This window comes from Chanodichthys erythropterus, chromosome 22, assembly GCF_024489055.1.
Source record: "Chanodichthys erythropterus isolate Z2021 chromosome 22, ASM2448905v1, whole genome shotgun sequence".
Taxonomy (NCBI): Eukaryota; Metazoa; Chordata; class Actinopteri; order Cypriniformes; family Xenocyprididae; genus Chanodichthys; species Chanodichthys erythropterus.
Genome location: NC_090242.1, coordinates 13301034 through 13328105, shown reverse-complemented (window position 1 = coordinate 13328105; position 27072 = coordinate 13301034). Strand labels below are relative to the sequence as shown.

At 38.0% G+C, this 27072-nt stretch overlaps 2 protein-coding genes and 1 pseudogene across 2 annotated transcripts; all 3 read left to right on the top strand.

Moving 5' to 3' along the window:
• The first annotated feature begins 4124 nt into the window (after positions 1-4124).
• LOC137012222 (G-protein coupled receptor 4-like) lies at positions 4125-9762 on the top strand. The gene is made up of 2 exons (XM_067375358.1): positions 4125-4822; positions 9654-9762. The coding sequence occupies exons 1-2, from the start codon at positions 4125-4127 to the stop codon at positions 9760-9762; spliced, it is 807 nt and encodes a 268-aa protein (XP_067231459.1).
• An 8866-nt stretch (positions 9763-18628) lies between these two features.
• On the top strand, positions 18629-19485 carry LOC137012221 (chemokine XC receptor 1-like; annotated as a pseudogene).
• Positions 19486-22624: 3139 nt separating this feature from the next.
• On the top strand, positions 22625-23461 carry LOC137012220 (C-C chemokine receptor type 8-like). Its single transcript, XM_067375357.1, has one exon. It carries the CDS (start codon positions 22625-22627, stop codon positions 23459-23461), a length of 837 nt encoding a protein of 278 aa, XP_067231458.1.
• Positions 23462-27072: the final 3611 nt, after the last annotated feature.

The window sequence follows — 27072 nt, the reverse complement described above, 5'->3', positions numbered from 1 at the left end:
TCGCGTCCTTCGCCAGTAGGACTGCGATCTCCGCACGCAGGACAGGGGCATCGGCATCTTTCACTGTAGTGAAGAGGACGTCCCTGAACTTGGGGGGGGGCGGGCGAACTGAATCGCAAAGCCGACCCTGATGGTCCGAAGGAGCCAGCGAGACGGACTGGGGAGCGCTAACCCGGCTCGCAGAGACCGTACAAGCAGGACCAAAGGGACCACCGGTGTACCCGCAGCAGGGCAGCGAGGTGGAACACAGGGACGCGGCTCGGGGGGCTCTCTTTGTGAGGCGGCCCGAAGCGGCGTCACAGTGTGCTAGGCAACACTTACCTGGCTCCACGGATGGACAGAGGGAGCAGTCGAGGCTTTGGCTGCCCGCTGCTCGCTGCTGTCCGCTGGCGACAGAAGAGGGGGATGAGAGTGGTGAGGTTTTTCTCCTCCCACTGCTCTCCAAACCCTCTTCAGACCTGGAAATGGAGGAACTGCTCTTTAAAATTTGGGTACCGCTGCCTCTTGGGTCAGTGGCGGAACAGAAACAAACCCAATAAAGGATTTACCACCTGGCCCTCCTCCAGGGGTGGAAGAGCAGCCCCACCCATCTCTGGGTCGCCCGTCTCAGGGGTGATTCTCACCAACCAGTTAAACAGCTGCAGAGACGGGAGGCGTCATCTCCCCGCAATGGATACAGCAGAGCCTGCTGGGCCGGAGTTTCTTGCAGGGGACGACACCCTTGGCGACGAGCAGACTGAGGGGCGGCCCAAGAGGAACTCAATGGTTTGTCATGGGAAGCTCCCCTATCCGCTACTAACTGAGGAGAACCGCTGGGCTCAGTCCTCGACAGTGTCACCGAAAGGCCACCTCGTAAGATGGGAGCATTGAGAAAGCATTTAGCTTGACAACCTCTCACACCTCACAAGGTAAGCCAGGGGGCACTTCTGGACCACGGAGGTGGACATCGTCTGGCTGAGGGCCTGCGCCGTGACTTTGATCACGGTTAGTCAACAAGCGCAGCTCAACCCCAGCACAGAACTACCCTCATGCAAAAAGAGTGCCTTGGCCTCACATGCAGGGTGGGTGTGGTCTGTGTACAGCCACCCCATCCAAGAGGGTAGTGAGAGAGGAAAAACTTATGCAGATTGGCACCTTTGGCATTCCATATTTATGGCACCAATATACCCCCATACTGCCAAGTTTTCCATGCACATCTGGAAGACCCAGGAAAGCATGGCTGTAAACTCTGAATCTGAGTCAGCATAAGCACACACCATTACAGTGGGCAGCGTCACCCTCATTTCCAGAGCATAACAGCACTCTCTCCGATGCTGCAATCGACGTCTGTCCCTCAGCTGGAGCTCTGAATGAAATGCTAGGTTCCCCTATGAAAAGGACCAGCAATCCAATCCAGAAACTGCACAGCTTGCAATGCGCTAGAGAGGGAGGGCCCTAGGGGGTTGGTTCCCCGAAGGAACCCCTCAACCTCATGTCACCCAAGCCATATCAGCAAAGTAGACCTCTTCTGGTGCACCAGAGAGGGCGCTACAATGGAGATTACGCAAGGGAACCGCGCATCTAGAGCGCCGAGCGAGCGCTGGGTTGCCGTGACAACCCGCGCTGCAGCCCGGCAGCTCGACGGCACACGACACGCAGAGGAGCGAGAGGTTTGCTCTCGCTGATCTCCGCGGTCTCCCAGAGTGTCGGGCAGAGCCGCGGCTGTGCTTTTACACACAAGCGGCAGCTGGCCAACAACAGAGGGGACTCAAGCTTCCCGGAGAAAGAAGAGTCACGACCGGCGTGTCGACGTGATCATGTTCTCATATGAAAACATGAACACCCACGAACATCATTTCAGCACGCGCCCAGACATGCGAAACGGTGATCGTGGCCGTCAGTGAGGACAGGAACGATCGCATCCAGAAACACAAGTAGGATGTCGTCTTTAAAAAGACGCGAATCTACTTGTGTAAGCTCTTTCAGGGACTTTACTCTTTTAGAAGTGCTGAAGCACGCAGGGGAACGGCCACCGCAACACAGACAGGGATTGTGTGCAGCCTGTCATGTGCTTTCTCTCTCTTTGAAGGCGCTCACTCTTACCAGCCGTAAAACGGCTTTTCAGCGCTCAAAAGCGCACCGTACCGGCCGTGAGAACAGCCTTCTGACGCTGTCAAACAGCTATTTGCTCAAAAATGGCAAACGAAACAGAAAAAGAGAGGACGTCGACCCCGCTGCTGTGCTGTTCGCCCACACTCGGAAAAAAAGAGAAGTTCAACCAAAAGCTTGACTCGTCTTCTAGCAGACACTCGCTTGCAGAGAACAGGAACAAACACCGTTCGGCTCCGAAGCGAAAAGCTGAAGATGCAACGCACCTGCTGCTCATTATATACCCGCGCTGCGAGGCGAGCAGCTGATGCATATGATTGCATGCCAATGTGCATTGGCTCGTTTAGTTACACTCGAAGTAGATTGGCCTCTCTAGCGAGATTCCTATTCGTCGGTCTGTCCGACGTACGTCAAACGTGACCGACTGAATGGGAACACTAGTTTCTGCAATGTGTATACACAAATTGTTTTGTTAGTCATTAAATACAGTAAATAAACAAATCAAGCTGTAAAATATTTCATAAAATTAAATTTGGAACTACATGAAAAGATTTATGGTTAATCGCAAAAAAATAAAGTGCTGTGTTAAATGCAGGCACACTTTCTTTGTTTTATTATACCTTAGTTTAACAATGTTAAAGGTCCCGTTCTTCGTGATCCCATGTTTCAAACTTTAGTTAGTGTGTAATGTTGTTGTTAGAGTATAAATAAAATCTGTAAAATTTTTAAGTTCAAAGTTCAATGCCAAGCGAGATATTTTATTTAACAGAAGTCGCCTACATCGAACGACCAGTTTGGACTACATCCCTCTACTTCCTTCTTTAATGACGCTACTAAAACAGTTTTTTGACTAACCTCTGCCTACAGGAATACACAAAAAAGGGGGCGTGGTCTTGTTGCGCTCCCACAGAGAAGAGAAAGAGGTGCGTTTGTAGAGTGTGTTTGTTGCCATGTCGTCGAAACGGTGTTATTTTCATCCCGCAGTCCAATCACCTTTGTTTGGTCTTCCCAGGGACGCTGTACTTAGAGATCAATGGTTACAATTTATGTTTAACTCAGTTCCCGAAAATTATAATTGTGTTATCCTTACTGCAATAGTTAATGTTGGACTGCAGTGCACATAATGGCCACAAGAGGGGACTATGTTTATGTTTATGGCTGTTTTCCGTATGAGGTACTCTTCTGAGTGAGTGCTAACGTTGTACATTTTCTGTCGCTGCTTGTGGAGATTAAAGAGTTCAGTCTCTCTGGAATTATTGTCTTTTGTGTTCATTCGGCACAACACCACAATAATCCACATGTAAAACTATGTGCAGCACACGTTATGGTAAGAGGCGTGACCTTTCCGTGCAAGGTGCGCTCTCTATGGCTCTGGGTGCGCTAAGCTGCTGTCGAATCACAACACAGGAACCGCTGGCACAATTAGAACTCGTTACGTATTTCTGAAGGAGGGACTTCATAGAACAAGGAAGTCATCAGCCCGTTTTTATGACAGTGGAAACAGCGGTATACAGATAAGTAAATTAAGTGAAAAATACTGTGTTTTTTTACACGCAAAACATGAACACATGTTATATTGCACACTATAAACACAATCAAAGCTTAAAAAAAAACACGAAAAACGGGACCTTTAAAATTAAAATTAGCCTGAAAACTAAAACAATGATTTGTACATGATAGGTCCCTGGAGGTTAGCAATTAGCATGACAAGGACACCAGTAAACAAAGCATTAGTAAACAAATCAAATTATATGTTGAGTATCGAGTAGCTATAGATGTGGAAAAAAGGTGATCATTATGTTTCAACCTAAAATGTATTTACCTAAAACATTCTTCAAAATATAATTTTAAAATATTTTTTGTTCCACAGAAGAATGAAATTCATACAGGTTTGGAATGACATGAGGGAAAGTACATGAGGATAACATTTTGAACCAAAACTTTAACTAGGATTATGAATCTCCAACCTTATCTTGTCCAACTTGTTTCTTAGACATTTTACAATTTCTGTGAACTGCTAAGCGACAAATCAGGCGATGAATAACTCCTCAGTGAACTTCACCACATTTGGAGAACCTGCAAACTCCACAACTCAATTCTTTGGGCTATCCAACATTCTGGACATTTTCAGTTTCATGTTTGGTCTTCCTACACACTCCTATGTCATCTGGCTCATCATCACAGGAACAGAAAGTGGCGTTGCATCAGGATTCTTCAACCTCAATCTCTCTGTTTGTGAGCTTGGTAACTCTATGAATTCTTTGCTCTCTCTATTTGAGACTTGGATACAAATCAAGACATTGACAAATTTTTTAATAGGGCTAGGCATCACCGGTCGTCCTGTGTTTCAGTGTCTGATCTGTGTTGAGCGTTACATGGCAGTGGTTCATCCTGTAACCTTTCTGAAGTTCAAACCTCTCAGATATAGAGTGATCTGCTGCACTGTGGTCTGGATAATGAGTCTTGGTTCTTGTTTGTTCTGCCTCTTTACTATAGGCTTGTTTTTTTATATTTATACATTGTTCTTCTCAGTGCCGTTCCTCCTCTTCCTCTCCATCCAGTTGTTTTGTCTTGTGGCTGTTCTCAGAGCTCTGAAGCAGTCAGGACCAGGAGAGAGAGGGAGATTGAGAGGTAGAGAGGAGGAAAACCACATGAAGAAAAGAGCATTTTATCTCATTCTTATAACTACTGTGAGCATGGGTTTTACCTATGTGCCATTTATTGTCTCAGGATTGTTTGTCTTTCTAACACATGATTTTATTCAGGAACTTTTTGATGTTGGATTATATTGCTTTATTTTGGCTGGTTTTGTTCAGCCCATTCTTTATCTGAACCGGGCTGTAAAACCCTCCTGTTTTTGTTTTCAATAAAACATTTTTTTTTTTTTTTCTTTCAATTTTGTTAAGGCCCCTACACTGTAAAAAAGAATTGTTGGTTTAACTTAAAATATTTGCCTTAAAATTTTGTGTTCATCGAAATTAAATATTTGAGTTAATACAATGAAAGTGATTGGTTTAATCAACAGAATCTCAAAAAAAATCATGTTATCTGAACCACATTAAGTTGATTTGACAAAAGAAAAAATGTTGTGATAAATCATGAAAATATATTTTTTAGTGTACTGGCCCCAGCCTCCTGGTTGAAGCCACTACAATCAATCACATCAACACCCATTTATTTTCCATTTAAGTGATTACCCGGGGGGCAACAATTATTTAATTGGACTTGAAATCTCATCATAACACATTTACTGTGTATTTAAATTTGACACTTCAAGAAATTTGCATGTCAGGTGTTCACTGCATCACACCTGTATGCCAATTTCAGATTTTTAAAGATTGTCTGCATGGGAAAACTAAACATTCCCTGTTCAGATAATAATTTCTTCTTCACTGTGATACATATTTTAGCTTATTAAGAATAATATTAAATACCAATGATTCTATTTTTATTTTAATTAGTGCATTCAGTTCACAATGTTAGAAAGTTAGTGTCTTTCACTGTTTATATAAAGAGATGACATCACAAACAACACTTATAGTACTTTTGATTGCTTTACTTACACTTAGATTAAGTTTGCTGCAAGTCTGTCATTTGTTTATCCAATAAAATACTTAATCATTGACCATGTGTTACCATTTCCATATGCTGTTCTTGTCATGCTTAGTACTAAAGATGTGAATCTGTTAAAAGTGTGGAAATGATGAATCATTTTAAATTCAAGTCAGTCAGTGTCAGTCCAGTTAAATGTCTTTTCAACCTTACTTTTCTTTATATATTTGAATATGCCATGTGTGAATATGAATGTGACATGAAACAGATGAAGTTATACACTCATATTCTTGTGACTATTTAAAACACAGCACACATAGTTATACACATTCAGAGAGACTGGACATTTACTCTTCAGGCACCAAACTCTTAAAACACATTAAATTTTCTGTTTAAACATAAGGAAAGTACTCTAAAATTATTAATTGAATATTTGAATTTAAAGTCTGTATTTTGGTAAAATGGATTTAAGAGGTTTATGATAGGATGTATTTCAAATTTGGCATTTATGACTACATTCCATGCAGTCTAAATTATGAGAAATTTGTTATAGTTTAATAATGAAAAACCGACAGAAATAATAGAACCTGTTCCTGAAATTGACACATTTGCTGTATTAAACTCCATTCATCTCATTTTGAGCGTTCTGTGAGAACCTGTGACTGTGTGTGCTTGAGACAAATGACAGATGAGTATCAATTTGAGCTTTTTTACATTGTTTGCATCTTAAAAGTTGTGCTTGAAAGGTATGTGGCCCATTTGGATATTCTGTTCTGTTAAAATCAGATGCTCTGTAAATCTTAGCAAATCTTGCATCTTTTTAAGCTGTTCAAGCTGTAAACAAAAATTTTATGTTCATGTATATGTTTATTTATATATATATATATATATATATATATATATATATATATATATATATATATATATATATATATATATATATATATATAATTTCCATAGAACATTTTTTTGTTTTCCATGCTGGTTTTGTTCAGCCTTGTCTTTATCTGAACAGGGTTGGAAAACTCTCCTGTAAAACATTCAGTTCTTTAGTTTTTAGAAATTAAACATGTTAGTACAAGTGAAGAAGCTTTGCATGTGGCTTCACAGTTGTAAAGTGGCTCAGAACATTAGTGTAACTTTTTGTCATTCATTGTTTATCTAGACTTGATTGTCTGTCCTGATTGTTATTTTTCCCATAAAAAATTATGTTTATTTGGAATGTGATTATCAAATATGGATATTATAAGTGTTTGCTATGGATTGTTGATTCAATAAAATGCTTCTTAAATGACACAGTGTCACTTTTCCCATATTGAGCGTTTCCACAAATTGCTGCATTCAATTTTGACATCTTAAAGAGTTACTTGAAATGGGACTATTTAAAAACATAACTCTCACATTGTTACATGTCATGTCTCTGTCTGCCTCTGTGACCTAGTTTCCCCGTTCTGTTAATTAGTTCATTTGATTCACCTGTTCCTTGTTAATTATCCTGTCACCTAGTTTAGTTCCTTTTGTTAGTCCCTTGTATATATACCCTGTGTTTCTAGTCTTGTGTTGTCCGGTATTGTTTATGCTACGTTGTTGTATGTTCTGTTGGATTCCTGTTTCTCTACAAGTAAAGTCTTATATTCACCCTATCTCCTCGTCGTGTGCTTTGTATACCAGCAACCGTAACACACATCTAATGCTAGTATAATACAAAAAACAAACTAAAAACATTTATGTACTGTTTATAATATTGATATGCTATAGTCACTATACTAATGCTGTTTCCTAGAAATGTGCATTGATGAAAGTCAGTCTCTGGCTCTCAATTCACATGTTTAGTTTGAGATATTAACTTTTTTAACCTTACATTTGTTTGCATTATATATTTGCATTTCTAATGTTTCATGTGACGTATAGTAGATAAAATTATTCAAACATATTCTTATAACAGCTGTGAAGTCAGTCTACAAAACACAGCACAGAGATTTATCACACATCCAGAGAGACTGGACATTCACTCTTCAGGTGACAAACTCCTCTTAAAAACATGAAATGTTCTATATGAAAGTAGACTACGTACTCTAAAAATATCTGAACTCTAAAAAAAAAAAAAAGTCTGATTAGAAAAGCTTTTTTTTTTTTTTTTTTTTTTTTTGTTATGGTAATTTGAATTTAAATTGGGGCTTATAGAAGTATACAATAGAATGTATTTCAAATAGTGTTAGTGTTAAGTGTTAAGTTAAACCACTACACATCTTTCTTTAAAAAGCATTTATTTCTGAGTGTTTTTTTCTGTTTTTCTTAAGTTAGTGTTTGTAACACCAGAACAATTTAGTAGATTTAATGAAATGTGGCTTATCTGCTGTCTTTGCAGTGCAAAGTGGCTCAGAACGTTCTTTTTGTCATTAAATGTTTATTTAGAATAATATACAGCCATAAATTGTCTTATAGTTGTACATTGAGTGTGTTTACCAGTTATAGTTACTATAAGAGATTGCTGTAGATCAGGGATGGACAACTCCGTTCCTGGAGGGCCAGTGTCCTGCAGAGTTTATCTCCATCCCTGATAAAAACTCACTTGCCTATAACTTTCTACTAATCCTAAAGACCTTGATTAGCTGGTTCAGGTGTGTTTGATTAGGGTTGAAGCTAAACTCTGCTGGATACTGGCCCTCCAGGACTGGAGTTGTCCATCCCTGCTGTAGATTATGTAATTAAACACTTCATCAATGAAAAAGTGGTTCCGAACCACGAATGTGGTTCCCTCGGTCCCTCCTCCGGACCACCGGAGGGAGCCATCTCCGGAATACTGAACAATTACCATTCGGACTACATTTCCCATGGGCCCTCATTCCTGGGAATGATTGCGCACACACCTGCTACACATCACATTCACACTATTTAAGACACACACACACACACACACACACACACTGCAAAGTCTTGATTTGCTGAGGTGATCATTACTGAGCGTTTTCCTGTGGACTGCTACCTGTTATCGTTTGGACTGTTTATCTCTTGTTAGTGATGGGCAAATGAAGCCTCATGAAGCACTGAGGCTTCACAACCCATTGGTTCACCAAAAGGTTCATTACCCGAAGCTTCATTCAGCATTGCTCACTAGTGACACCTAGCTACTGTGCAAAGAAATAGCAGGCAAAATTAATCCTGAGCCTATGACCTGAACAGACATTTGTGCATTGCCTGGGTATAAAATAAAATATGTATTTTTCACTGTCTGACTTTACTTGTGCAGAGACAACTGGCTCAGACAGACAGACACACACACACACACACACACACACACACACACACACACACACACACACACACACACACACACACACACACACACACACACACACACACACACACACACACACACATGTTTGTTTTTGTGAATTGTGGGGACTTTCCATAGACTTCAATGCATTTTACACTGAACAAACTGTACATTCTATCCCCCTACCCTGCCCCTACCCCTAAACCTAACCCTCACAGGAAACTGTGCAAACTTTTACTTTTTCACAAAAACTCATTCTATATGATTTATAAACCCATTTACATTGTGGGGACCGCTGGCTGGTCCCCACGATGTAGGTGAACTCAGGTTTATATTACATCATGGGGACATTTGGTCCCCACAATGTAATATAAACAAAAGCACAGAGACACAGACACACACACACACACACACACACACACAAACACACACACAAAGATAATTAATTATTCATAAATTGTTTGGATTGTGACAGTATGTATAACAAAACTGATGCTGTGTTGAGTGCAGTGATTATTATGGAGGGACTGTAATACTGCAAACTGCAACAGAGTAGTTTGGGGTGGAAAAAGGTAAGAATTGTTACAGTTTTTTGGTGCAGCGAACAGTTTTAGTGCAGTGTTGTGCTTATGGGACTGGAGATATGGAGCAAACTGCAACAGAGCAGTTTGGGGTGGGTGAAGGAAGGATTATAATTGGATTATAACAGAATTTTTTGAAGTGTGTTGGGGTTTAGACGATTCCTCTTCTTGGACAAAACCTCTGCAGCCTTGGAAAAGATCCTTTCGCAAGGAACAGAGGATGCAGGGGAACATAAGAATGACAGTGCCAGCTGGTATAAGTGAGGATATAGATGCTTCTGTTGAGCCCAATATACTAGTGGATCCTCAGATCTTGAGAGATTCACTTCCAATAAATATCGGTCCACTTCAACAGTAGCATCTGCTGTTGCACTTGAGCTCCTTTACTGTGATCAACCGTGCTGTCCAGCAGATGCCAAAGGTCACCTAATAATAGAGGTACAAAGAGAAAAACTTCATTAATAATGGTTCACAGTACTAATCCACACAGAAAAAATTCACAGAACAAAGAAATATACTACTTACTGTTGTTTGTAGATTGACCTGCTTCTGAAGAGGCTGGCAGCTGAGCTGGGGATGTATTGGTGGAAGCAGAATGGGCACCAGAACTTCTGATTACAGTAGCACATTCTGATTTTAACCTTAATACTGCTTCTTGTAGTTTCCCTTGGCTTAAGAATCCCAGTTTTTTTAATCTGGGATCCAATAATGTAGGTATGGTCATCACACTTAATGATTCAAAATGTACAGCATTTTCTCTGACCCTCCGGACCAGGCTGTCACCCAGCTGCCTTGTTAAATTGGACTTGAGGCCTTCCAGCTTACTCGTTACCGTATGATTCAACATCTTCATCAAAGGAATCACTTTTGAGGCAGATACTCTTTTCTCAGCAGAAAGCTCTACTGTAGCCTGGTGGAAAGGGGTGGAAACATGTAAAGCATCTTGGATAGCCTCATACTCCAAGGCAGTAGGTGGGTTGATGTCAGTCCTTAGACAGGCAAGGGCTGCCCCCACTGGCTCTCTCAGCTGATAGAGCCGTTCCAGCATGTTATAAGTGCTGTTCCAGCGAGTGTCCACTTCAGTTATCAGCTTGAGTACTGGTCTCCCCATCTGCTCCTGTACTTGGGCCAGTCTTTCTTTTGCTGTTGTGCTTGTTCGGAAATATGTCACAAGTTTCCTACATTTCAATCTAATGTCATTTAAGCTGCTGATGTCATCAGAGGACTTCCTCACAATGAGATTTAGTGCATCTGCAATGCATATTGCATGCCTAACATTTAGTGATCTTACACATGCAATCATATTGGCTGCCGCATCAGTTACCAGGCACTTCACTTTCTCCTTTATGCCCCACTCCTCCATGAGCTTGATGTGTCCAGTAGCCAAGTTCTCAGCGGTATGGCTCTTAGGAAAATGCTCTACACCTAGTGAAATAGTGCAGAGCTTGTCGTTTTCATCTATGAAATGGCAGGTTACTGCTAGGTAGGCATCCATGTGTAGGGATGTCCACATGTCAGATGTAAGGCTTACAGCCGCAACTTTCTGCAACTGCTCTCTGGCCTTCTCCTTAGCCTCCTTGTATTTATTTTCAACCATTACTTTCAAAGCCTGTGGATAAAAAGAAATGCAGTTACTTTTAATTAACTGCTTAAATAATTAAAAACCACTTTATTAATCATATACCTTCCGAGTTGGGATAACATAAGTAGGATCCAACACATGCAGGAGCTCCCTAAATCCAACATCTTCCACAATGGAAAAGGGTTGGGAGTCCTTGACGACCATGTTCACCAGGGCCTCATTCACCATTTCTTTTTTGGAATCTATAATAAAATACAAAGCTGGTGTATTATTTAAATAAATAAATAAATAAAATATATGTATTACTTTGAGTACTGTGTGGATTGTTACTAGTTTCTGCATGTTCATGCAGTGCTCGATAATGCCTGAGCATGGAGGAGGTGTTATTGTTGTATGTAAGCTCCTTCAGGCACAGCAAGCATTTCACCTTGAAACATGAAATAATAGACATGAAACATTATACAGCCATATAGAGAGGATTATAATTATATTAAGACAGTAAAATATAACAATTACACATACCTTATTGTGAGCAACCATTTCAAAATGCTATATATAATATAATATAATATAATATAATTAATAATAACAATATACTAACCTAATATAACCTAATATAATATAATAATATAGCTCTAATAATACAATAACGACAATGACACAACTCTCTAACTCTCTGACTCCCCGACACTCTACTACTACTACTGATTCTACTACTCCTGAAACACCCACAAGGTGGCGTGTGTTTCGAACCCCCTTTATCCGGAAGCGACACTCAAACCGAACCGATGACGTATTCCACACAAACCGAGGCCTCGTTTGTCATCGGTCACGTGATTCCTACATTCCCAACTCAAGCTTCGAATCGACGCTTCATCTGGCACGCCCATTTATGCTCGACACAAGATCCGAAGCCTCGGTTCAATTGTCCCATCACTATCTCTTGTGACCCATTGCCGCCTGCCACGATCTCTGCCTGTTTCCTGGACTGTGTTTGTATTGCCGCCTGCCCTGATCTCTGCCTGTCCCTTGACTCTGTTTGTCTGCCGCCTGCCACGACCATTGCCTGTCCTCGTTTATGCCTCTGCCTTTGCCGTTTGCTTTGTTGACTCTTCTAATAAAAAGCTGCAAATGGATCCACACTCTGTCGACCTGTCATTACAGACCCAAAGACAAATTGATTAAAAATTGATACGAATTGATTAAAAAAAGCTATTATGCAGGAGCAAAAGCCTTGTGGGCAGCACTTTTTCATATGCCGCAGCTGTGCACAAGGCTCATTGATGACATCATCAGCTACTAGTCGACATCGACTCGACTTTAATCACATAAATGTCGACTTAAAAAAAATCGTTCAAACCCTAGTATAGTAGCCTAATCATTTTATGTGCTGTGTATGGATTCAGTAAAGTAATTTTACTAATTTTACTAGTTTAAAAAGTACTAATTTTACCCTAAAAATGCGCATTGATGAAAGTCAGTCACTGGCTATCAGTTGATATAGATATAGATATATATATGTATGTATATATATATATATATATATATATTTTTTTTTTTTTATGCGGACCAATTTTATTCATGCATTGCTTTATGGTCTATGTGTTTCCTTCATTATATTCACATGATCCTCTGAGGATCCATAAATTCAATCATGTGCTCTGTATTTCTAAGTGTCTTCAAGTTAATTTTTAAATTAATTAATTATGTTTGTATAATACAATTCATAACCAATTAAGCATTTTTATTAAATTCTTAAATCTTTAAAAAACGAATTCTTAAAATTTACCTAACATCATCCTACACTGTTCCCCCTATAGATCATGGTTGCAATATTATTAAAGTCCCCCTGCAGTCAATAATCACACCAGCTCGGACTGCCTGATCCTTTCGGTCAACTGTTGTAAAAGCGACACAATGACAAGTGGAAATGATGGTTTAATTCAGCCATATATGTTTGAACCAAAAACTGATTCAGAAGAAGTGGAAGAGTGAATTATACAGGTATATATACTACAATTTGATATATCAGAAAGTTTTATGCAACGCTTTCTACAACATCAGACACATAACAGTAATTGATATGATTAGCCTTTGGCTTGACTATGTTATCAAACAGCTTATAAATAAAACAACATTAAAAATTTTATTTTCACCACAGGGGGTCTTTAACATTTTTGTGAGCTTTTGGACTGAGAGATAAACAAGGAGAAGATGAGAAACTCTACAGTGAACTTTTCATCTGAAGCATCTACAATTTAACATATAATTTAACACACCTGGACATTTGTGTTTACAGCATCAATGTCTTGTTTGGTCTTCCTACACACTCCTATATTATATGGCTCATCATCACAGGAACAGGAAATGGAGTTACATCAGAGTTTTTCAACCTCAATCTGTCTTTGTGTGAGAGTGTTTCCTGTCTGAACTCCTTGTTGAATATATTTATTTCTATGCTCGGTTTTCACATCTTTCAAAATCAGCAACTTTTTTATTAGGATTATTCGTCACTGGTCATTCTGTTTTTCAGTGTCTGATGTGTGTTGAGCGTTACCTGGCAGTGGTTCATCCTGTAACCTTTCTGAAGTTCAAACCTCTCAGATATAAAGTGATCTGCTGCACTGTGGCCTGGATAATTATTCTTGGATCCTGTTTGTGCTGCATGTTTACGGCAAACTTAGTTAATTTCTATATTTATTTGATTCAGTTCATTGTCTTCTTCTCCATCCAATTGTTTTGTCTTGTGGCTGTTCTCAGAGCTCTGAAACAGTCAGGACCAGGAGAGAGAAGGAGAGAGAGAGTAGAGGAAAATCACATGAAGAGAAGAGCATTTTATCTCATTCTAATAACTTCCGTTACCATGTCTGTTACATATATGCCATTTATTATCTCTGGGCTGCCTTTTATTTTTTCACATCTGTTTATTGTGGCCTTTTTTTTTTTCGTTTGGTTTTGTTTTGTTTTGTTTTATTCTGGCTGATTTTGTTCAGCCTGTTCTTTATCTTCAGTGGGCTGGAAAACTTCCCTGCTTTTGTCCTTTATAAATAATCCAGTTAATTTAATTTAAGTTTATTTACTGGCCATTTTCCAGTATGGAAAATATTTCAAAAATATCCTTTTAATATCTTCATTTGAAAGTTAGTTTTATTTATTTATTTATTTTTTTTACTTTTAATTTCAAATTAGTTTTCTGAAACATGCTAATTTGATCCTGTGCCATTTAATGGTTTATTTCGATAGGTCCTCCGCCTCACTGATTTACTTAAATGAAAACAACCCTTGACTGTCTCATTCTACACTCAGATTAACTCAATTTGTGCGTGTTTATATATAAAGTTTATATTTTTATGAATTCAAGGATCATCACAGAGAATATTTCATTTGACCTGAAATCCCACCACACGCATATACTGTACAGTATATAGCTTTCATTTTACAAATGTTAGATATATAAAGTTGCATTGCAGGTAAATGTGTTGCATTTACCTGTTGGCTTCTTTGGGTTATTAATATGTTCTTCACACTAAGAAAAAAAAAAAAAAAAAAGTATTTTAAGAACTTCTCACTGAAAGGTTCTTTGGTGAGGCTAAAACAGTACTATATCTAATGCTCACTGAGAAAAAAAAAAAAAAAAAAAAAAAAACTACTTTGAACCTTTATTTTCATGAGTGTAGGCAATTATTCAGTATTCAGTCTATTCTATTCAAATTATTCAATTATTTAGTACACAATCAAATCAACTTTTTCTTTTAGTTGCATTTTATCACGAAAAAAAGATTATTAAATTGTTTTCAATATAAATAAAGTGTATAAAAATTATAAAATGTGATATGTGTGTAACTTGTTTTTACACAAAATTATGTTGCTTCTTGGGCCCTGTCCCAAATGGAAGCCTAAGCCCTCTCTATCTTCTTCTGAGTCCACACGTTCATGACATAATTCCGTTTTGACTGTTGTGTATAGTCTGCTGTGGAGCTTGATTCATCAGAGAGAGAGAGAGAGAGATAGAGAGAGAAGAGAAAAAAAAGAAGAAGAGAGATTACTATGGAACTAATATTGTGCCCTCTGGAGTCAGGAAACACCCGATAGCATTTTGCAGGATTTTTTTTCACATTGCATCAAAACAGACTTAAAATACTCAGTCATTTTTTGTCATAGAGACAGAAGTAATATATCAATTGAAACTATAGCATGTCTTCTTTTATGTGTATACACTCAGAGTAAAAATAAAATGTTGTGCTTTTTGCAAAATAAAAAAAAACTAACATGATGCATAATCTGTCGTCTCCCTCTGAATGAAGTCCAATCTGATAATTCTCAGAAAAGTGTTACTTAATGAATACTTATCACACAAAAATTAGACTTATGTCTAAAGAAACATTGAAATGTCAGGTTTTAAATCATGTAAGTCAAATCGAAAACAAAAATTCTCTGTTTATGTAATCTGTATGAAAAGAGAGACATGTCAGACGTCAGTGAGTCAGCTCATTATCCAATAATTCGGCCACGCCCACAGAGTGAGCGCTATTCAGATGCAAATTCTGAGGCAATACATGTATACATTGTCGCAATTGTGTATTTATTATCTTCAAAAGTGTCTATCTGCATGTTATAGCCATGGTTATGGCGATCTTTGAACGCTTCTGTTAGTTCCTGGAATGTCACATGGTATGCCTGTTCTCCATAACGAGGCATTTGTGGACTAAATGTGCACAGAGCACCCTCTGTATGTTGCTGCAAGTATGAATTGAAAACACAGTACATCAGAGTATCTAGCGCTGATAGTGATGACAATAAATATTGAATAAATATTACTCCTCTGTATAGAAAATGTACATACACATTTGAGAATCTATCAATATTTCTCCAAATGTGCATCTTTTTACTGGTACTGTAATTTAAACTTTAATAGGCCTATACAAAATTTTCTTCACATGATGTGCAATTATACGTGCATGCATGAGATCCCAAAAATTATGTTTTCTATCAAGAGTGGACATTATATTAGCATTAATACAGCTAATATGATCCTGTTATCAGAGTTTTTTTTTCACATAGCCTACCTGACTGAAAGGGCTCATTATGCGGGTCTTTGTCTTCTCAGGTGTGAATCACAGCATTATTCATGAAGATTCACACCTCCATGCATACTGTGTCTTGACAAAAAGTGTCTTACAAAATTTAAATCAATATATTGTTTTATATGAACAAGTAGGTAGGATAATTTTCAAATCAGTTTGACACAAAAATCCTAGTCTACAACCTCCAATACCCATAAGTCTTGTGAACACATATTCAATATTTGTTTTTGGTCTTATTTCAGTGACTTAAGTTTTTTTTTTGTTTTTTTCAATAACCACGCATAAACGTTATTCCTATACACATTATGGTAGCCTAGTTCATGCTGAATAAAGTATAATGACACCTTTTCCATTTCCGTTCACCTTTCTGAAGTTCAAACCTCTCAGATATAGAGTGATCTGCTGCATTGCTGCCTGGATAAATACTCTTGGTTCTTGTTTGTTCTGCATGTTAAGTTTAATCTCAGTTCCTCCTCTACCTCTCCATCCAGTTGTTTTGTCTTGTGGCTGTTCTCAGAGCTCTGAAGCAGAGAGAGGAGGAAAACCCTCCTGTTTTCATGTTTTATAAAAAATTAAGTTGCTTCATTTTTTTATTTTTTTATTTTATTTTTTTATTTATTTATTTATTTGTTAATACAATGAAGGTGATTGGTTTAATAGAAACTCAAAATATTATGTTATCTGAACCACATTAATTATCTAAGTTGATTTGACAAAAGAAAAAAAAAAAAAAATGTTGTGATAACAAATCATGAAAATATTTTTTTACACAGTACTGGCCCCAGCCTCCTGGTTGAGAACCACTGCAATAAATCACTTCATCAACACCCATTATAATTATTTTCCATTTCGACAATAACCCAGGAGACAATGATTATTACATTGGACTTGAAATCTCATCATAACATATTTACTGTATATTTAAATTTGACACTTCAAGAAATTTGCATGTCAGGTGTTCACTGCATCACACCTGTAGGCCAATTTCAGATTTTTAAAAATTGTCTGCAAGGGAAAACTAAACATTCCCTGTTAAGGTAATACTGTAATTTCTTCTTGATTGTGATAAGACTGATTCTATTTTAGCGCATGAAGAATTATATTGAATATAAATGATTCTATTTTTATTATAATTAGTGCATTCTATTCAACATGTTAGACAGTTAATATGTTTCACTGTTTATTTAAAGAGATCACATTACAAACAAGACTTACAGTACTTTTGATTGTTCTACTTACACTGTCTTTCATTTGTTTATCTAATAAAATACTTAATCATTGACCCTGTGTTACCATTTCCATATGTTGTTCTTGTCATGCTTAGTACTAAAGATTTGAATCAGTTAAATGTTGTGTGGAAACGATGAACAATTTTAAATTCAGTCAGTGTCAGTCCAGTCAAATGATAAGTCAGATAAATGTCTTTTTGAACCTTACTTTTTTTTTTTCTTTATATATTTGAATATGCCATGTTTTATGTGACAGATGAACAGATGAAGTCATACACACATATTCTTGTGACTATTCAAAACACAGCTCAGATATTTATAAACATTCAGAGAGACTGGATATTCACTCTTCAGGTATTAAACTCTTCTTAAAACACATTACATTTTCTGTATAAACATAAGGAAAGTACTCAACCCATTTGACCCATTTGCTGTGCTGTATTAAAGTTCATTCATCTCATGTTGAGCATTCTGTGAGAACCTGTGACTGTGTGTGCTTGAGACAAATGACAGATAAGTATAATTTTAAGCTTTTTTACATTGTTTACATCTTCAAAGTTGTGCTTTAAAGATATGTGGCCCGTTTGGATATTCTGTTCTGTTAAAATGGGACAGCAGCTTTTGATAAAAATCAGATTGTAACACAGTTCAGTTCGTAGTTGGGGAAGGAAGAGGACAGGGTCGGCGAACAACTGCTGACTGAGACTTTATTAATTCTCAAAGACTTCAACAGAAAGACTGTGCAGCGCATAACAACAAAAACAAACAATCCACAAAGGGCTTCACTCCAGGTTCGGTATGCACCATCCACAAGGGCTTCTCTCCAAGTTTGGCATAAACAATCCGCAAGGGCTTCACTCCAGAACCTCGACACGACTCAGTCAGCAGTTCCCCTCTCTCTCCTCACACACTCCTGCTTCTCACGGCGTTTTATCCTGTCTCCGCGCCAATCACTGGAATGAGAAACAGGTGTTCGTGATTTGTATTCAACCCACTCACTTACCAAGCGTCTCCCGCTATTCTCTCTGGTTGCAGACCTCGCTGAACCACGCCCCCCTCGCCACACAGATGCTCTGCAAAACTTAGTAAATCTTGCAGACCATGAAGATATTTTTAAGCTGTAAACTCAGTGTACAAATGTAGGCTCATGTATACGTATAACTTTTCTTTTTTTTTTTTTTCCTCCATAGAACACATTTTCTGTGAGATTCTGAGTTGAGAGAAAGAAGGAAGAGATGAACAATTGTACAATGAACTTCACCATACCTGAAGCATCTACATTCTCCACATCTCAGTCCATTGGGCTAATGAAAATTTTAGATTTATGTCTGCACAGCTTCAATTTTCTGTTTGGTCTTCCTACACACTCTTATGTTATATGGCTCATCATCACAGGAACAAGAAGAGGAGTTGCATCAGAGTTCTTCAACTTCAATCTCTCTGTTTGTGAGATGACCAACTGTCTGACAATTTTGGTCCATGTACTTGAGCGTTGTTTTTTAAGTCTCAAAACACTGAAATATTTTATGTTAGGACTAGGCATCACTTGTCATCCTGTGTTTCAGTGTCTGATGTGTGTTGAGCGTTACCTGGCAGTGGTTCATCCTGTAACCTTTCTGAAGTTCAAACCTCTCAGATATAGAGTGATCTGCTGCACTGCAGCCTGGATATTCACTCTTGGATCCTGTTTGTGCTGTATGTTTACTATAATCTTGTGTAATTTTTATTATTATGTATTCTTCTAATCTATTCAGTTCCTACTTTCCTGTTGCATTCAGTTGTTCTGCTGTGTGGCTGTTCTCAGAGCTCTGAAGCAGTCAGGACCAGGAGAGAGAAGGAGAGAGAGAGAGAGGAGGAAAACCACATGAAGAGAAGAGCGTTTTATCTCATTCTAATAACTACTGTGAGCATGACCATTATGTATATGCCATTTGTCATCTCAGGAATGACTTATATTCTGACTAATCTGTATTTTCAGGAACTTTTTACTTTTTGTATTGTTTTTTATCTACTCGCTGGTTTTGTTCAGCCTTTTCTTTATCTGAACCGGGTTGGAAAACTCTCAATCAGCTGTTTCGTTTTTAGAAATTAAACATGTTAATACAGGTGAAGAAGCTTTGCATGGCTTCACAGTGTAAAGTGGCACAGAACATGTTAGTCTTTTTGTCTTTCATTGTTTATAGATTTGTCTGTCCTAATTGTTCTTTTTCCCATAAATATTTTGTTTATTCAGAATATGATTATCAAATATGTTTATTTTTTTTATTTATTTATTTTTTTATATATAAGAGTTTGCTATAGATTGTTTATCCAATAAAATGCTTCTTCAATGAAATGGTGTCACTTTTCCCATATTAAGGGTTTCCACTAATTGTTGCATTACATTTTGACATCCTAAACATTTACTTGAAATGTAACTATTTTAAAATTAAACTTTCATATCTAATGCTACAAAAAAAAAAAAAAAAAAATGCATTTTATGTTTGCATTTCTAATGTTTAATGTGATGTGTTTTCTGATGCCTGTCCTTAATTTAATTGCATATGTTGGTATTAATTCAGTGTTTGTAATGCTAATACTTAAACTTCACAGAATTTTAACTGACTGGTTTCTAGAGATGAAAGGTTTTGTGAAAAAAAGTGGAAGACAAAGACAAAGTGTGTAAAATAAACTGTTAAAAGGATTTGATGATCACTAGTGATAGTATTTCATTCTGTGCTGTCATCATTCAGGTTGGATTTCAGCTTTAATGTACGTTTTGTATTAATAAAGCAACTGATATTGCCATAGAAACTAGTGGACTGCTGATTCGCTTTCACCCCAAAATGGCGGAAACGCAGGCCTGCTGCTGGGCGCTGGTGTTGTTCTATTGAGTGTCGCTTCTTGTTAGTGTATATTCTTTGGTAATAAACTGACTGCCGCTGTGGAAAGACATTACTTATGTTCTCTCGTGTTTTTCACAGGTATGAATATATTTCACTAAAAGGTTAATTTCATTGTACTTGTATGAATCAACAGAGGTGATACAAAGAGTTTGAGCGAGTTTGGAAGTTTATCTAATCTAAAAAAAATGTTTTTTAATTCATAAAGTAGTATATAAACAGCTAAAGAGCGAGTTTAATCGTGTTTCATGCGTGGTTTATGTTGACTGACATTAGAAAAATGTTTATCAGGCTGAAATATTGAGTTCATGTCAGATATATTATTGTTTAAAAGCATTTGCATGTGCATGAGTTAAATCGAATAAAAGACAAATTATATCAAATTAATATATCATGTAATTAAATCTAAAGTATTTTCTTCTGAAATCTGGTCTTGAAGACTTTCAGGTATCTTGATAAATGTTTTTTTTTTTGTGTGCATTTTTGACACTCTTTTGGTACTGTCATTGTAAAGTATCTGATTATTATTGTAAATCTATGTAAGATTCTAAATGCATATAATGCATACCTGCATATAAACTTATATGTATATTTTCATATACAAATATACATAATATTATGTACAATTTTGCATACACTTATCTAGTGTTTTAATGGATTGCTGTTTGTTAAATTGTATTCCACCAAATGCACTTTGAGAGTGTTGAAGTTTTGAAACGTTGAATTTTTTTCAGAAGTTAAAGGATTTAAAGAGAAATTATTGCAGTAATAAACTGACTGCCACTGTGGAAAGATGTAACTTCTGCCCTCTCATGTTTTTCACAGTTTATTCACTGATCCACAGTGCACACTGCCTGTGTATCATTTGCTGCCGGCACAGATATCCCCTAGGTCAGAGGCTGGCAACACTTACATTTAAATTTTATATTTGCATTTCTGATGTGTGATATGTAGCTGATGAATTGATGCACATATATTCTTATACCAGCTATGAAGTCAGTCTACAAAAGCACAGAGATTTATACACATTCAGAGAGACTGGACGTTCAATCTTCAGGTGACAAATTCCTCTTAAACTTGATATTTTCCGTATGAACCTAGCTTATAAGAGTAAACACTTGTTGTCGTTAATTGAATATCAGACTTTTATTTTCATTGGACTCCAAGGCCTGGTTTCACAGACAGGGCTTAGATTAAGCCAGGATTAGGCTTTAATTCAATTAAGACATTTAAGAAGCTTTTGTAAACATGCCTTAGGAAAAAAAAACAAAAAAACAAAAAAAAAAACTGGTGTGCATCTTGAGACCAAACAATGGCACTGAGATATTTTAAGACATGTCAGTGCAAGTTGCTTTCAGTTAAAACAGCTCAAACATGCATTTTAGTCTGGAACATGCCTTAAGCCTTGTCTTTAAAACCAGAGCCAGATGTATAGAATGTATTGTACCGTCAGATCATACTTTTGTTAATTTATTTTTAATTGTTTCAGTCACATTTTAAAATGGTAAAACAATGAATGTAATGGGTCCTTTTTCTGAAACTGACCCTTTGCTAAACAGCTCATAAACTTAATTCAATTTGTTTTGAGCATTCTGTGTGAATTCTATGCATGCCTAAGACATGACAAGCAGTATTGTATTGCAGTCTTTAAAAGGTGTATTTGAAAGAACTTTAGTCCTTCAGTTACAGTATTCTGTTCTGTTAAATAAGGGATGCTTTGCAAAATTCAGTATTTTTATGCACACCAATTTCATTCATGCAATGCTTTATGGTCTATGTGTTTCCTTCATTATATTCACACGATCCTCTGAGGATCCATAAATTGTAGAAATCCTATTTTTCTAAGTGACTTCAAGTCAATTTATGAATTAATGTATTTTGTTTGTATATTACAATTCATATACAATTATGATTGAACATTTTTAAATTACTGAATTCTCAAAAACTGAATTCTTAAACTTTACCAAACATCACCCTACACTGTTCCCCCTATTATTAAAGTCCCCCTGCAGTCAATAATCACTCCAACTCAGACTACCTGATCCTCTCAATCAACAGTAGTAAAAGCGACACAATGACAAGTGGAAATGATGGTTTAATTCAGCCATATGTTTGAACCAAAAACTGATTCAGAAGAAGTGGAAGAGTGAATTATACAGGGTCGTCTACAAGTTGATATAATGTGTTTTATATAACACTTTCTACATTGTCAGCCACACAGTAATTGATATGATTAGCCTTTGGCTTGACTATGTTATCAAACAGCTTACAAATAAAACAACATTAAAAATTTGATTTTCACCACAGGGGGTCTTTAACATTTTGGACTGAGAGATAAACAAGGAGAAGATGAGAAAATCTGCAGTGAACTTCACATCTGAAGCATCTACAAATTCAACATATAATTTAACACACCTGGACATTTGTGTTTACAGCATCAATGTCTTGTTTGGTCTTCCTACACACTCCTATGTGATCTGGTTCATCATCACAGGAACAGGAAATGGAGTTACATCAGAGTTTTTCAACCTCAATCTCTCTTTGTGTGAGATTGGTATCTGTCTGAACTCTTTATTGACTATAATTTATTTCTATTCTCAGTTTTCACATCTTGCAATATTAGCAGATTTTTTATTAGGACTATTCGTCACCGGTCGTCCTCTGTTTCAGTGTCTGATGTGTGTTGAGCGTTACCTGGCAGTGGTTCATCCTGTAACCTTTCTAAAGTACAAACCTCTCAGATATAAAATGATCTGCTGCACTGTGGCCTGGATAATCACTCTTGGATCCTGTTTGTACTGCATGTTTAATACAAACCAACCTGATTTTAATATTTACATATACTTTTACTTGATTCAGTTCATTGTCTTCTTCTCCATCCAGTTGTTTTGTCTTGTGACTGTTCTCAGAGCTCTGAAACAGTCAGGACCAGGAGAGAGAGGGAGAGTGAGAGTAGAGGAAAACCACATGAAGAGAAGAGCGTTTTGTCTCATTCTAATAACTTCTGTTACCATGTCTGTTATATATATGCCATTTATTATCTCAGGATTCTATTTCATTCTTTCACATCTGTTTATTGTGGACATTTTTTCTATTGGTTTGTTTTGTTTTATTCTGGCTGGTTTTGTTCAGCCTGTTCTTTATCTTCATCGGGCTGGAAAACTTCCCTGTCTTTGTTCTTTATAAAACATCCAGTTCATTTAATTTTACTTAGTGCATTTACTGGACATTTTAGTTACATTTTATTTTAAGGTGTCTTTGTTACACTGTAATTATACTTTTAATACAGAGTAACATGTACTTACTGTTACATGTGCACTCTGTTTTGGACTTGGTTTGGACTTGTTGTTGTTCTATTTCCCGCCACCAGTTTGTCACCATAGCAACTAATCATCACACCCAGCTGTTCCTTATCACCCTGCTTGTTATCCCTTGTATATAAGCCCTGTGTTTCCAGTCCTGTGTTGTCCGGTATTGTACTTGTATTGTTTGGTGTATGTTCCTGCCTGTTCCTGTATTCTCATGTGGATATTCCAGTAAAAGACTTGTTTATGTATATTTCTCCTCGTCGTGTGCTTTATACACCAGCAACCGTAACAGAATACCGGACCGAAACAGTCAAACAGATTGCGGCGTGTTTAGTGTTTTGTTGTTTTCCGTCTCAGTGTTTTTCGTGTTTCACTCCTCTTCCCCGTCACTATGTACACACCCGCATTTCTGTTAATCTGCCTTGAGCAGAAGGACCGCTCCCTCGAGGAACATTTGAATGACTTTCTGTTTCTTGTACCATTGACACATTTCCCGGACAGCAGCCTTTGCAACTTTCTGTTTGCCGGCCTGAACACCTCCACCAAAGCGCTGCTGTCTGGGGAAGGACCTCGAGGGAGCTTCCCTGAATACGTGGAGTGGGTACTGGCGTACTGTGGATCGTCGATGACTGTGGATTTCTGCGACAGTCCCACTCCCACTCCAGTGCCCAGCCAGGAACCATCAGATGGCGTGGAAGGACAGCATGACCCCACCAAAGACAGAGAGCCCGCCTCCACCGCGATGCAGGAGCCAGCGACCAGTGGAACGACTGAGCGCAACATCGCCGCAGAGCCCAGCGTGTCTGACCAGGTGTGTGAGTTTGCTGTCACCATCGCTGAGGGAGACAGTGTGGAAGACAAAGGGTTGGATGGGAGCCCCGCCCACACTACCGCGACTGAGAGTGAGTTCCAGGCAAGCACTATAGACTATTATGACTTTGGAGAGGATTCCCTAACTCAGTTAACTCCTCCTGAAACTGTCATTTCCATTTTGGATGAGATGGTCCCGCCCAGCCTCCCTCTCCCGCCTCCTCTCCAAAGCCTTGATAATGACTTTGTTTGTTATAGTCTTCCTGCTTTTCTACCTGTTCTCCAACCCACAACCTTGCCTGCTACCCAGCCTTCGATGTCTCACACCACGCCCTCAGCTCTACTCCAGCCTCCTCTCAGTGGCGTGGCTACATCTGGGGCCTGCTGTGAGCCAGCCTCAGGCGATGAGGATCCTGTGGCTCCGCCTCCGACCTCAGATCACATCATTCCACCTCAACTCATCGTCCTGACTCCTCCGCCTCTGCTCCTGCCACCCTCGTCTACAGCAGTGACCATCGAGCTTTCGGCTCCACTGGACTCCCTGGGTCCTGCGACTCCGCCTGGGTCAGTCATCGCCTTCACTTCGCCACGGACTTACGGGTCGTTCGAGTTTCTCCGACCCTCCGCCCCTACGGCTCCGTTGGGCTCCGCCTTCCCTCAGACTCCGCCTCGGCCCTCAGTCGTTCCAGCTCCACCTCAGCTCTCCGGTATACTGGTATACAAAAAGTATTCACAGCACTTCACTTTTTCCACATTTTATGTTACAGCCTTATTCCAAAAGGGATTCAATTCATTATTTGACTCAAAATTCAACAAATAATACACCATAATGACGTGAAAGAAGTTTGTTTGAAATCTTTGCAAATTTATTAAAAATAAAAAATAAAAAAATGTACTTAAGTATTCACAGCCTTTGCCATGACACTCAAAATTTAACTCGGGTGCATCCTGTTTCCACTGATCATCCTTAAGATGTTTCTACAACTTGATAGGAGTCCACTTGTGGTAAATTCAGTTGATTTGGACATGATTTGGAAAGGCACACACCTGTCTGTATAAGGTCCTACAGTTAACAGTACATGTCAGAGCACAAAACAAGCCATAAAGTCCAAGGAATTGTCTGTAGATCTCCGAGACATGATTGTATTACATGATTACATGGAGAGATTAAAAGACTTGTTCCTTGCACTGTTCCTCATAGGTCTTACACACACTCTGCCTATGAGGAACAGTTCAAGGAACAAGGGACAAATCTTTATTAATTGCGTCTTAATTATCTCTCCCTGTAATCATATTTTGTATGAAAAGGAACAAAAGTTGTTGGTGACTTAAAGCCACTATTGTTGATTTCAGCTGGACACTAATTAATTTTAAGAAAGTTTGTTGGAGTTTTACAAAACTTTATGTAGAGATTGTCCAGAAAGACAAGTATGCAGCTTCCATATTGAACTAAAATGCATTTTTCATTCCTGTTTACACAGGCAAGTTTTGCAAATACTGTCTTTTTCATATTCATTTTTTACATCAATATTTGCATATATGATGTTTATGTGAAGTGCAGCAGATGAAGTCATGCACACGTAATCTTGTGGCAGCTGCAAATCAGTCTAAAACACAGCTCAGATATTTATACACATCCAGAGAGACTGGACATTCACTTTTCAGGTGATACTCTTTTGATTAATTTTCTTGCTTTCAGTTTTTGCTGTGAATTTTAGGTATTGTGAGGTTTATGAGCACATAAGATGGTTTAACTAGTAAATAAAACAGTGTTGAGATCTACTTGTTTTATCTACTTATTTTAATAGATAAAAAAAAAAAAAAATTAATTTAAATTTAATAAAAAATTGAATTACATTTAAATACTGTTTTTTTTTTTTTTTTTTATTAACAGAATCATTTCATGTTCTGAAGTTATTAAATATTGTATTGCATTTGTTATTCTGTTAGCATTGTATTGTTAATGCATTAAAATTACCTTTAATTGTAGACATTTAATATTAAAACATTCCGTATTTGTCACAGACACGTCAGGCTCCAACATCCACCAATCACAGTGCACCCCATCTCGTTAATGCTTACCTCAAGGACTACCTGCTTCATACTTACCAGTCTCCAGCGTGTCTCCTTCCCTCTGTGTTCCTCGTCTCCTGTGTGTGAGTGCTCAACCCATCTCCAGCGATCTCCAGCTCCAGCGTGTTCACGGATTTCCATATCTGAAAAGAAAAGGACAGTAACTATCTCCACTCATCTCATATATCCATCTACTAGTCCACCACTGCTTACCTGTTCACTGCATTCTGCTCTACTGGTGTCAATAAACAACCATTACCTGTTTACATCTGTGTCTGACTCCTGTGTACCGTAACAGTATTATGTGTAATAACATGTTTGAAAAGATTTAAATTCAATGCATAAAAAAAAAAGAAGTTTGAATTACATTTTCACTTCTCTCTTCCTGTTAAACACAGTTGTCATTTTTTTTTTTTTTTTTTTTTGATTTTCTGAGCTGAGAAGACACAGAAACACAGAGGAGATGAATAACTACAGAGAACTTCACACCTGAAGCATCTACAAACTCCACAACTCATTTTATTGAGCAACTCAATAGTTTAGAAATTTGTCTTTTTAGCCTCCATTTCCTGTTTGGTCTTCTTACACACTCTATTATATGGCTCA